Source organism: Lipotes vexillifer, unplaced genomic scaffold (genome assembly GCF_000442215.2).
Source record: "Lipotes vexillifer unplaced genomic scaffold, Lipotes_vexillifer_v1.1 scaffold811, whole genome shotgun sequence".
In the NCBI taxonomy this organism is placed as follows: Eukaryota; Metazoa; Chordata; class Mammalia; order Artiodactyla; family Lipotidae; genus Lipotes; species Lipotes vexillifer.
In genome coordinates, this window is record NW_006775554.1 from 690,789 (window position 1) to 702,039 (window position 11,251).

General features: G+C 47.0%; 1 protein-coding gene across 1 annotated transcript in view; it reads left to right on the plus strand.

The window, feature by feature from the left end:
* HS3ST2 (heparan sulfate-glucosamine 3-sulfotransferase 2) overlaps positions 1-10,845 on the plus strand; it is a 93,228-nt gene extending 82,383 nt beyond the window's left edge. Inside the window, exon 2 of the mRNA XM_007449977.1 lies at positions 10,069-10,845. Within this exon, the coding sequence (XP_007450039.1) occupies positions 10,069-10,687 (619 nt within the window). The 3' untranslated portion in view covers positions 10,688-10,845. The remainder of the gene's footprint in view (positions 1-10,068) is intronic.
* The last annotated feature ends 406 nt before the right edge of the window (positions 10,846-11,251 follow it).

The window sequence follows — 11,251 nt, forward strand, 5'->3', positions numbered from 1 at the left end:
CGGCAGGCGGACTCTCAACCACTGCGCCACCAGGGAAGCCCAGGAGGATCTCTTTTTTGTCTCCATCGGTCACATGGCAGGACTCAAGACAAATTCCATAACGCACAAAGTATGGGTGAAAGAATAGGTGTCACTGGGGGGACTTCCCTGGTGGTCCAGTGATAAAGAATCTGCCTTACAATACAGGGGACATGGGTTCGACCCCTGGTCAGGGAACTACGATCCCATATGCTGCAGGGCAACTAAGCCCATGCACCACAACTACTGAATTCGCACCCTTCAACTAGAGAGCCTGCGTGCCACAAACTACAGAGCCTGCATGCCACAACTAGAGAAGAGAAAACCCGCATGCCACGACTAGAGAGAAACTTGAGCAATGCAACGAAGAGCCCACGTGCCACAACAAAAGATTCTGCATGCCTCAACGAAGATGCCGCATGCCGCAACTAAGATCCAGCACAGCCAAAAATAAAATCAATCAATAAATAATAAATCTTAAAAAAAAAAAATGAATAAGCTTCACTGGGGAAACTTGCACTAGAAGAGACAGGCAAGGGGTTACTCTGTCTTCTCACCATCACCCTGAGGGACATACCAGAGCCTGGACCAGCTGTGGGTTTATGCTCCAGGGAAGGGACTCTGCCCCGGCACCTACATCAACTTCCCTTCTTATAGGGCAGGGATGAGAACAGCTTTGTCAGTTGGGGGGACAATCAAACTACTAGGACACCAGGTAGGCTGGGCTGAGGTGCCAGCTGTGTACAGAAGTTATCTGGGAAAGCCAGCTGTCCAGCCCCTGGGGGCCTTGATGACTGTCAGAGACTGGGTTCAGGCATGGCCCCTCCTGGCAGAGGAGGAAGCCACCAGCCCTAGTGGGAAGCCAAGTTCAGTGCAGCCCCTCACAGTGAGAAAAGGGAACCCCTTTACCCCTGGGGTTTACAAGACTGTTAACTCCTTGAGGACAGAGACTACACCATGCCTGTCTTTGTATCCTGGCATACAGCAGGTGCTCCATAAATCCTTGTCCAATGAATACATGAATGCGTACCAAGCACAGGACAGGCCTTGTTGATAGAGATGTGACAGTGGTGATCCCTGCCTTCCGTGACCTAACACTCTAGGGTGATGACAGATGCAGATAATGTGTAAAAAATGGGATGTGTCTGTAGTGACTACCATGGAATCACGTTGGAATCATTGCCTAACTCCTGGGAAGGGGGAAATAATAAGGGCACAATCAGGGAAGGCTCCCCGGTGGAGGCGGTGATGAGCTAAGAGCTGAGAGATGAAGTTCTGCCTGATAGGCTGCAGAGCCTTCCCCCAGAGGGCAAAACATGTCAGAGGTCCCTTAGCATGAAAAATGCAGTTTCAAGGGAGAACCCTGAATAGTCCAGTATGGCCAGAGCCCAGAGTGGCTGTGGGCCGGATCAAGATGAGCCACATAAATCCTGTTTAGGCCTTTATCCTGTGAGCAGTGAAGAATTATTGGTGGGGTTCAGGCTGGGACTCAGCGGTTTCCTCCTGGGTCACATCAATGTAAGGATTTGGGGCTGTGGACTTGGAAGGAGGAGTTGCCACGATGCTAGAGGGGCCTCATTTCTACGCTCACAGTGGCTGTGAGCTACGCTACGCAGGCTCTGCCTGCGCTCAGCCAGCGTGTAGCGGGTGAGCAGGTTTAGCAGGTTTAGTTTAGTTTAGTTTAGTTTAGTTTTAACATCTTTATTGGAGTGTAATTGCTTTACAATGGTGTGTTAGTTTCTGCTGTATAACAAAGTGAATCAGTTATACGTAAACATATGTTCCCATATCTCCTCCCTCTTGCGTCTCCCTCCCACCCTCCCTATCCCACCCCTCTAGGTTTAGTTTTAAGAACGAGTTTCTTGCAAGAAAGCCTTTTCCCTCCTCTTTCGCTCCTAATTATCCCTCTGGAGACTGCAATTATCTTTTTTCAAGGAGCCTGGTTGCCCAGCCAGGAGCTAATAAATCACTGAAGTCCCCCAGGCAGCCAGGCCTTTTAGAACACATACACAGAGTGTACAGATTTAGCAGGAAATGAAATCTTCCAGAGAACCCTATCAGTGATAATCAGGGGTGTACCGGCCCTGCTCAGAGGCCCCGCACAGCACATCCCTCTGTGGACAGTGGAGCCACAGAAGCTGTCTCTGTCCCACTGGGTGGGTCAGACAATGTCATTTCCAGAGAGCCTCAAGCTGACAAGGGAGTGTTTGGATTTTGTGTGTGTGTGTGTGTGTGTCTTTTTCGTTAAGGGCCGCAGAAGTCTGTGATTTTTTCCCTTAGGAAGAATATTAAAATACGGACTTTTGTGTACACATCTCCACCGGCACACACAAATATGCTACTTCCTCGTTGTTCCCAGACTCGGGAACCAAAACTTGCCTATTTTTTCTCTTCAGCAAATATTGACTACGCCCCTGCTAAGTGCCAGCCATCTCCTAGGTGCTGAGAGCACAGCCATGAACAAGACAGACACCAACACTCTCCTTTTGGAACTTCCAGTCTATGGCTCGGGGCAGGGGTGAGCAGAGACATCCATCAAATAAATATAGAACATCTTAGGTCATAATGAGTGCCATCGTGTTATTTACGAGGGTGACTTTTATTAAGGCTGTGCTTCCCAAGCTTCTCTGATCATGAGTCCTGGGGCAGGGGGCTTGTTAAAAAGGTAGGCTCCTGGGCTGCACCCCAAACCCACTGAAGCTGAATGTACTGGGACTCTTTAAGGCGCACCCCCAGGTATCACCTGAGCTACCATATTGAAGGCTATGCGGCTAAAGGATCATGCAGTCCTCAACCATGGTTCTTAGCCCTGGGGGGCCCACTGGGATCAGCTGAGGAGCTTTAAAGTTGCAGGTACCAAGGCCTCTGTGCCCACCCAGAGATTCTTATTTAATTAGTCTGGTGTGGGGTTATTTACATATTTCCAAAGCCCTCCAGGTGGTCCCAGAGTCCAGCTTGACTTCCCCAACTCCTCCTCTCCCAGCCACACTACAGATGACCACAGCCCTGTCCTCTTTCAACATTAGAGGGAGCCTTGGGCAAAGGACAGAGTGCAGATGGCAAAAGAAAAATGGCACAAGATGTGTTCCTTTCAATCTCGTTTTACCTTCTTATATTGGGAGGTTTTTTTTTTTTTTTTTTAGCGGTACGCAGGCCTCTCACTGTTGTGGCCTCTCCCGTTGCGGAGCACAGGCTCCGGACGCGCAGGCTCAGCGGCCATGGCTCACGGGCCCAGCCGCTCCGCGGCATGTGGGATCCTCCCGGACCGGGGCACAAACCCGCATCCCATGCATTGGCAGGCTGACTCTCAACCACTGCACCACCAGGGAAGCCCTATTGGGAGGTTTTGATTGAAGCAGAGATTGGATTCCCTTCAGCCTGTGAGCCTGAGCACGTGTGGCCATGATGAAATTTTTTAAATGGCACAGCGATCCCCTCGCCCCAGGACTATCTGCTGGAACCTTCCTCTGCCCAAGGCCAGAATGCCAAGAAAAGGCCAAGCTTCATAAGGTAAACACTTAACTTCTGAGGACTTGAGGTAACCTCTGAATAGGCACCTACCTTTGACACTGGATCTTTGATCAATTTATTGAGCACCTATGTCGTGCCAGGTATTGTGCTAGGAAGGCAAAAAAGAACGAGAAACACACCCAAGATGCTGATGATCTATGGAAATAAATGGATGGATACCTAGTAAGTTCTACACAATGGGGTGAGGTCTTAGTGGTTGGAAGCAGGAGGTGCCAAGAAATTACAAGAAAGGGTTCACAGAGGATATGACTTTTCCTTTGGACTTGGAAAGATGAGTAGACATTTACTAGTGTGAAAGAGACAAGAGAAATGATCAAGTCCAGAATTCAAAAAGAGTCATGTACCAAAATGTTCATTGCAGCTCTATTTACAATAGCCCAGAGATGGAAACAGCCTAAGTGCCCATCATCGGATGAATGGATAAAGAAGATGTGGCACATATATACAATGGAATATTACTCAGCCATAAAAAGAAACGAAATTGAGCTATTTGTAGTGAGGTGGATAGACCTAGAGTCTGTCATACAGAGTGAAGTAAGTCAGAAAGAGAAAAACAAATACCGTATGCTAACACATATATATGGAATTTAAGAAAAAAAAAATGTCATGAAGAACCTAGGGGTAAAACAGGAATAAAGACACAGACCTACTGGAGAACGGACTTGAGGATATGGGGAGGGGGAAGGGTGAGGTGAGATAGGGCGAGAGAGAGACATGGACATATATATACTAACAAACGTAAGGTAGATAGCCAGTGGGAAGCAGCCGCATGGCACAGGGATACCGGCTCAGTTCTCTGTGGCTGCCTGGAGGGGTGGGATAGGGAGGGTGGGAGGGAGGGAGACAAAGAGGGAAGAGATATGGGAACATATGTATATGTATAACTGATTCACTCTGTTATAAAGCAGAAACTAGCACACCATTTTAAAGCAATTATACCCCAATAAAGATGTTAAAAAAATTTTAAAAATTAAAAAATAAATAATAATAAAAAAAGAAATAATGATAAAAAAAAAAAAAACAACTCAGCAAGTGCAAAGCATATGAAAGAGCAGGATGTGTTTGGGGAGTGGATTTTGTGTCCGGCATAGTACAAGCATCAGATTGCCTGGAGGTGGCAAGAGATAAATTCTGGAAAGGTAGGCAGCAGCCTTGAGTACCAGGTCAAGGAATGTGGGCTTTCTTCAAAAGAATAACTGATGGTTGACAAGACTGGATTTGCTTGAGAAGGAGTTCCCTGGTGGACACAGACTGCAGAATAAATTGAAAGGGAGATGAGAGTAGAAGCATGGAGGTCAGAGAAAAATCTGTGGTGTATGAGTGCTGGGGGAGGGGGAGGGGGAAACTTGAGAACTTACAAGAACGACAGACATTAGATGTGAGAAGGGATCAAGAATGACTCTGACGTTTTTCTGCCTTGTGGGTGATATCACCTACACAAACAGGCAAAAGAGAGAAGTAAGCTTGGGAGGAAAATGGGGAGTACAGCTGTTGAGATGAGGTGTCCACTCCACAGACAGTTGGACATTCCAGTCCATAGTGTGGGAAAGCTGGAGCTGCAGTTACAGGCTTGTGAGGAGTCGACAGCTCCTGGGCAGTGCTAATGGCTGGAGAAGGAATGACGTCATCCAGGAAGATCATGTAGAATGAGAGAAGTGGGAGATAGACTCCTGGGAAGGTTCCCAGCAGTTTGGAGAGAGTTGAGAATGTGAAAAGGGATGAGGGCTTCATTGCATAACTGGGTTAGGTTGTTGGCTTCACGTAACCTCAGAAATATTGATGGAGACTTTACTTGTGCCATGGCTGTGGTCGACTTTGCAGATGTAGATGCAAATAAGGTGCACCTGCCCTCCCTCACGGAGTTTATAATCAAGTAGGGGTGAGTGCAGCTTCCACAGAGGAAGCCAAGTTGTGTAAGACACGTTGGAGTTCTTGGGTTGCAAACAACAGAAACGGACTCTAACTTAAAGTAGTCCAGAAACAAACAAACAAATTAGAAGGATGTGCAGTAACTCACAGAATACAGAGGAGAGTGGGAAAACCAGGTCTCATAAAGGGCGAGAACCCAGAGAGCTGAAGGGATTTGGTAAAAGAAACCGATAGAGAGGCTCTGCCATGCTCCTGTGTCTGGTTGGAAGATTCAGTCCACTTTCAGTCTTTATAATACATTTTTGTCTTTATGACACAATTGGCACTAATTAGCCTAACTTCAGTCATGCACCCTCCCCTTGGCCTGCTAAGATTTTATCTAAAGCAGGAGTGGTGGTTCCTTAAAAAAATCTGGGAGCTGCTACCAGATGTGGTGGAAATTGTTGCTTAGCAGGTTAAAATAACAGATGGGAGGTAAGTCCAAATGATGAGTGTTAGACCATTCTTTCAGTAATTTTTGCAGAGCTACACAGAAAAGAAAGGACGCTGAAGCTTAAAAGGGTTACAGGGTGAGAGAAAAGTTCAGCTGTTTGTTAGCAGCTGGAAACAAATCAGCAAAATTTGAACAATGACATGAGGAGGAAAAATGAGCCTTAAGGAAAAGCCTAATGGCCCCTTCCCACCACAGAGCAGGGAGGTGTGTGTCCATATGGTCTCCTTGTACATTATCATCCCACAGGCCTCCTGTACTCTATTCCAGTGACCGAATGAGAAATAAATATATAGGGGTGTCCTTTGGTGGGATAGAGAAAATTTGGAGTACACGTTTGACTCACGTCGTGATGACCTCGGTGTGATGTTATTTACAGTCTGGTGTTTTTATCTTCCTTAGTATCTGTAATTTGGTTTTGTAGCTGATATGCCAATTAGGAATTAGAAGGGTGGAACTTCACTTCAGTGCACAGCTGGGGGAATGATGTGACACTCTGAAGATCACTGGAATTGGTCAGAATTTCCCAAACTGGTAACAGAAAGAGGTGTCGATTGGTGCTCCTGGCAAAAGTTCACAGCTCCTTGGCCACATAAGCTTTGGAGATGCCACACCTTCAATTCCTCTCTCGGATGTTCTTTAGCATATTAAAGGATGTTGCAAAGAGGGACTTCCTTGATGGTCCAGTGGTAAAGAATCTGCCTTACAATTCAGGGCACTTGGGTTCGACCCCTGGTCAGGGAACTAAGATCCCACATGCCACAGGGCAACTAAGCCTGTGTGCCACAGCTACAGAGCCCATGCGCCCTGTGCACCACAACTAGAGAGAAGCCTGAGCACCGCAACAAAAGATCCCGCGTGCCTCAGTGAAGATCCCGCGTGCTGCAACTAAGACCTGACGCGGCCAAAAATAAAATAAATATATAAATAATAAATCTTTTTTAAAAAAGGATATTGTGAAGAAATCTGTTTCATGGCTTATCAGGTCAACTTTTTGTGTGCTGATATCAATAACCCCCATGAAGTTTGGAAAGTCCTTACGTTTAAATGCACTGTCACATATATGTAATTTCATCTACTCTTGTCATAAAGGCCAAAACCTCATTACAATGTATGCCAAGGTCGTAAAATATTACAGGCAGATGTCTAAGAAAATCCAGCCAAAGAATTCTATTCAAGTACACCTGTGATTATTTGCCAAGAATGATATCCAACTTAAAAAATGGCCTTCTCAGTATTAATAAATACTTTCAAAGTTTCAAGCCATAAGGGTGCATTATAGACTCTGAGCCTAGAAGCAAAATATCAGTCGTATCAGCTTATCAGCTGCAAAGAGAATTTGAGGATTCAAGGGGATAATGGGTAGATTTGCAGGGAAGGCAGTAGGGGAAGGGATCTGGCAGCACAGGTGGGCAGGTGAGCCCTTGCCTACCTTGTCTTCTGAGATTAGTGGGAGGGGTTCAGGATGGATAATAGTCACTTTCAAGGTGAAGGAGAGGAAGACTGAAGGAATGGAGGGGTGGCAGATTATCCTTTTCTAGGGTAGTGGGAGACTAGTTGTGTGTTAGGGTGGTTGAGTATGGCTGAGAGTTTATGGTGAGAATTCGGAACACTTACTATGAGCAATGATGGGGGCTCTGTAAAGACAAACATAATAGATTGTTGAGCAGTGTTGAGGGCTCAATTTAAGCTGGAATTATAAATACGTAAAGGAGAAGCAATCCTTTGTCAGGATCAGCAATTTTCTCTACTGCTCTTTGGCAACCCAAAGACAGAATTAGAAAGGATGAGAAGTTGGCAAGATGCATTACTAGAGATTGGAAGAGCAAGTATTACAAAGAAACTAATGATGATGATGATGGCAATGGTGGTTAGGGTTAGGGTTAGGGTTAGATGCGAAGATGATGCTATTGAAATATGGTTCACTGGGTCCAGAGAAGGTTTAGAAGAAAGTGAAATCAAGAATATCACAGATGAATCTGAAGATTGGGTATCACTACAATGAATCTGAAACTGTGGTAAAGGTAGAAAGAAAGAAGGTTGTAGTCTGTGGTTGTATCCTGTGGCCGCCATAACAAATGAGCACAAAATGGATATCTTAAAACAATGGAGATTTATTCTTTCACAGTTTTAGAGGCCAGAATTCTGAAACCAAATTGTCAGCAGGGTTGGTTCCTCCTGGAGGCTCTGAGGAAGAATCTGCTCCATGCTTCTCTCCTGGCTTCTGGTGGCTGCCAACGATGCTTGTCATTTCTTGGCTTGTAGACGTATCACTGCATGCTCTGTCTTCATCACCACGTTGCCTCCTCTGTGTATCTCTTCTCTCCTTCTCTTCTTTTCTAAGGATATTCCTTACAAGGAACCCTAATCCAGGACGACCTCATCTTGAGATCCTAACTTACTTCCATCTGCAAAGACTCTTTTTCCAAATAAGGTCACATTCATAGGTTCTGGGTGGAGGTATCTTTTGGAGGATCACCATTCAACCCACAACATAGTCCTAGAGTGGAATTTCAGTGTGAACCTTTTCAGAATTAGGGAAATTCCAAGGACAAGACCTAAGGTATGGCCATGAGAAAGAGTTGGTAAAAGGAAGAGAAAAAGGAGATATTTGGTCAAAGACCTGTAAGACCAGATTACTGAAGAGAGATGACGATAGGGGCTGGGATGAAGACCAGGTACCAGGCGCCTCTATTCCAGAGGACTGTGAAGATGCATTCTGTGGGCATTGGGAAGCTGTAGTGTTAAGAGTGGGGGAAGGATGCTGTGTTGGTGGTTCTCACCCCTACCTTCACACTGGAATCATCTGAGGATCTTCAGAAAGGAACCCACCCCCAAATATTTTTAATCAGTTGGTCTAGGATGGGGCTCAGACATTTGTGGGTTTTTTTTTTTTTAACTTTCTTGGGTGATCTAATGAACAGCCAGGATTAAGAAAAACTGGTTGAGGGTAAAGCACAACCTTCAGAAAGAGGTAGCAGACTTCCCTGGTGGCGCAGTGGTTAAGAATCCACCTGCCAATGCAGGGGACGTGGGTTTGATCCCTGGTTCGGGAAGATCCCACATGCCACAGAGCAACTAAGCCCTCGCGCCACAACTACTGAGCCTGCGCTCTAAGCCTGTGCTCTAGAGCCTGCGAGCCACAACTACTGAAGCCCGTGCACCTAGAGCCCGTGCACCGCAACAAGAGAAGCCGCCGCAGTCAGAAGCCCGCGCACTGCAACTAGACAAAGCCGGCGCCCAGCAACGAAGACCCCACGCAGCCAAAAATAAAAACAAAATTTTTATTTTACTTAAGAAAAATGTAGCGACTGGGAGCCAGAGGTGTTCCCCTTCACAGGGGCCTGAAAGAGACACACCTGAGAAGGAGACATCAGCGTGTCCCACCATCCTCCCTTAAACCTTAAGCAGAACCAGGAAATTAAAAAGTAAGGGAGCAAGAGGTTGCATTAGGGCTTCCGACTGAGGTCCCAACCAGCCTGCAGTTCTATGCTTCTTCAGTCTTATACCAAGGAGGAAAAGACATCAGAGCTCATTCCTAAAACACATGTTATTCCTGCAAAGCATGCCTTTCCTCCCCCCCAAAAGATTTTCTTAATATATTTAGAGAAGTATCTTTTGCCAGAACAATATTCGGTGGCTTCCTTTGTATTTTTTGAATATGTAATAAACACAATAAAAATTTCAAGCAGCGTAAAAGATTACACAATAAAAACTAATTCTCATTTATCCCTGACCTCCTGGCTCTGCTCCCATTCAAGTCCCCTCCCCAGAAGCAATTACTTTGATTGGTTTCTTGGTATCTTTCCTGAGATAAACAAGTTGTATCTTGCTTTTTTTCATTTAGGCACTAAATCTTGGAAATCATTCCATAAGAGTACATGCGGATCTACCTAACTCTACCAATTGGCTATTCCATCATTTATTTATTCCACACTGATAGACATTTAGGTTGGTTCTTGTCTTAAAGCAAACTGTTAAAGACCTAAAAAACAAAGTCAACAAGAGTTAAAGTGGGTTCTTCATCAGATGAGAGCAGGTGAGCCTCAAATGTCCCGTTGGTGAGGGGGCGGGTGCTTCACTAGGGAGCTGGGTGGGGGGAAGTGATCTCCAAGCCCCCAACAGAGCCCTGGCTGATCATGTGCGTTTCTGCCCCGCAGGAGCCTGATGCCCCGGACCCTCGAGAGCCAGATCACGCTGGAGAAGACCCCCAGCTATTTCGTCACTCAAGAGGCCCCTCGCCGGATATTCAACATGTCCCGAGACACCAAGCTGATAGTGGTCGTGCGGAACCCCGTGACCCGCGCCATCTCCGATTACACGCAGACGCTCTCCAAGAAGCCGGACATCCCTACCTTCGAGGGCCTCTCCTTCCGCAACCGCACGCTGGGCCTGGTGGATGTGTCCTGGAACGCCATCCGCATAGGCATGTACGCGCTGCACCTGGAGAGCTGGCTGCGCTTCTTCCCGCTGGCCCAGATCCACTTCGTCAGCGGCGAGCGGCTCGTCACTGACCCAGCCGGCGAGATGGGGCGGGTCCAGGACTTCCTGGGCATTAAGAGGCTCGTCACGGACAAGCACTTCTTCTTCAACAAGACCAAAGGATTCCCTTGCTTGAAAAAAACAGAATCGAGCCTCCTGCCTCGATGCCTGGGCAAATCGAAAGGCAGAACTCATGTACAGATCGACCCGGAAGTGATAGACCAGCTCCGGGAATTTTATAGACCTTATAATATTAAATTTTATGAAACTGTTGGGCAGGACTTCAGGTGGGAATGAGCCATCGAGATGCCAGGGTTCTTCCACTTATCTCTTCCGCGAGGTTTGCCCTGAGAGCCCTTGGCCCTCTTCCCCCAGGGAACCCAGGCTCCAACCCCTGTTCCCATCTCGGATTTCATCATCCTGGAACCCGGGAGCCCAGCTAAGGACAAGAGACCGGGGTGGCGGGGAGGGGGGGGGGGGGGGGCCCCCCCGCAGCCCTGCCGATGGGATTCTTACAAAAGAGAAAGCCAGCCAGGGAAGGGCAAGAGGGTGAGAGGTGGAGCATTTCCTGTACGTGGGCTTTCCGTCGATGCCCCAGGTAAAAGTTTCTTAGACATCATTGTACAGGGGGGGCGTCCCTGACACTAGCCCTCCCAGTCTGTCCATGCAAAGCTGATCTGCTTCTGGCACGTCCGGTCAATTCTGAATGGTTTCCCTTCAGCCCTTAAGAGACCTTGGGAAATTGCTTTAGGAAGAGTGGGAGTGCGTCTTCCAATTATGATATATATTATAAGGGATGACGGTCTGTCGCTATGAACACAGCAGTCTGTCCCCGTCCCCGTCCACCCCGGAGTTAATTTC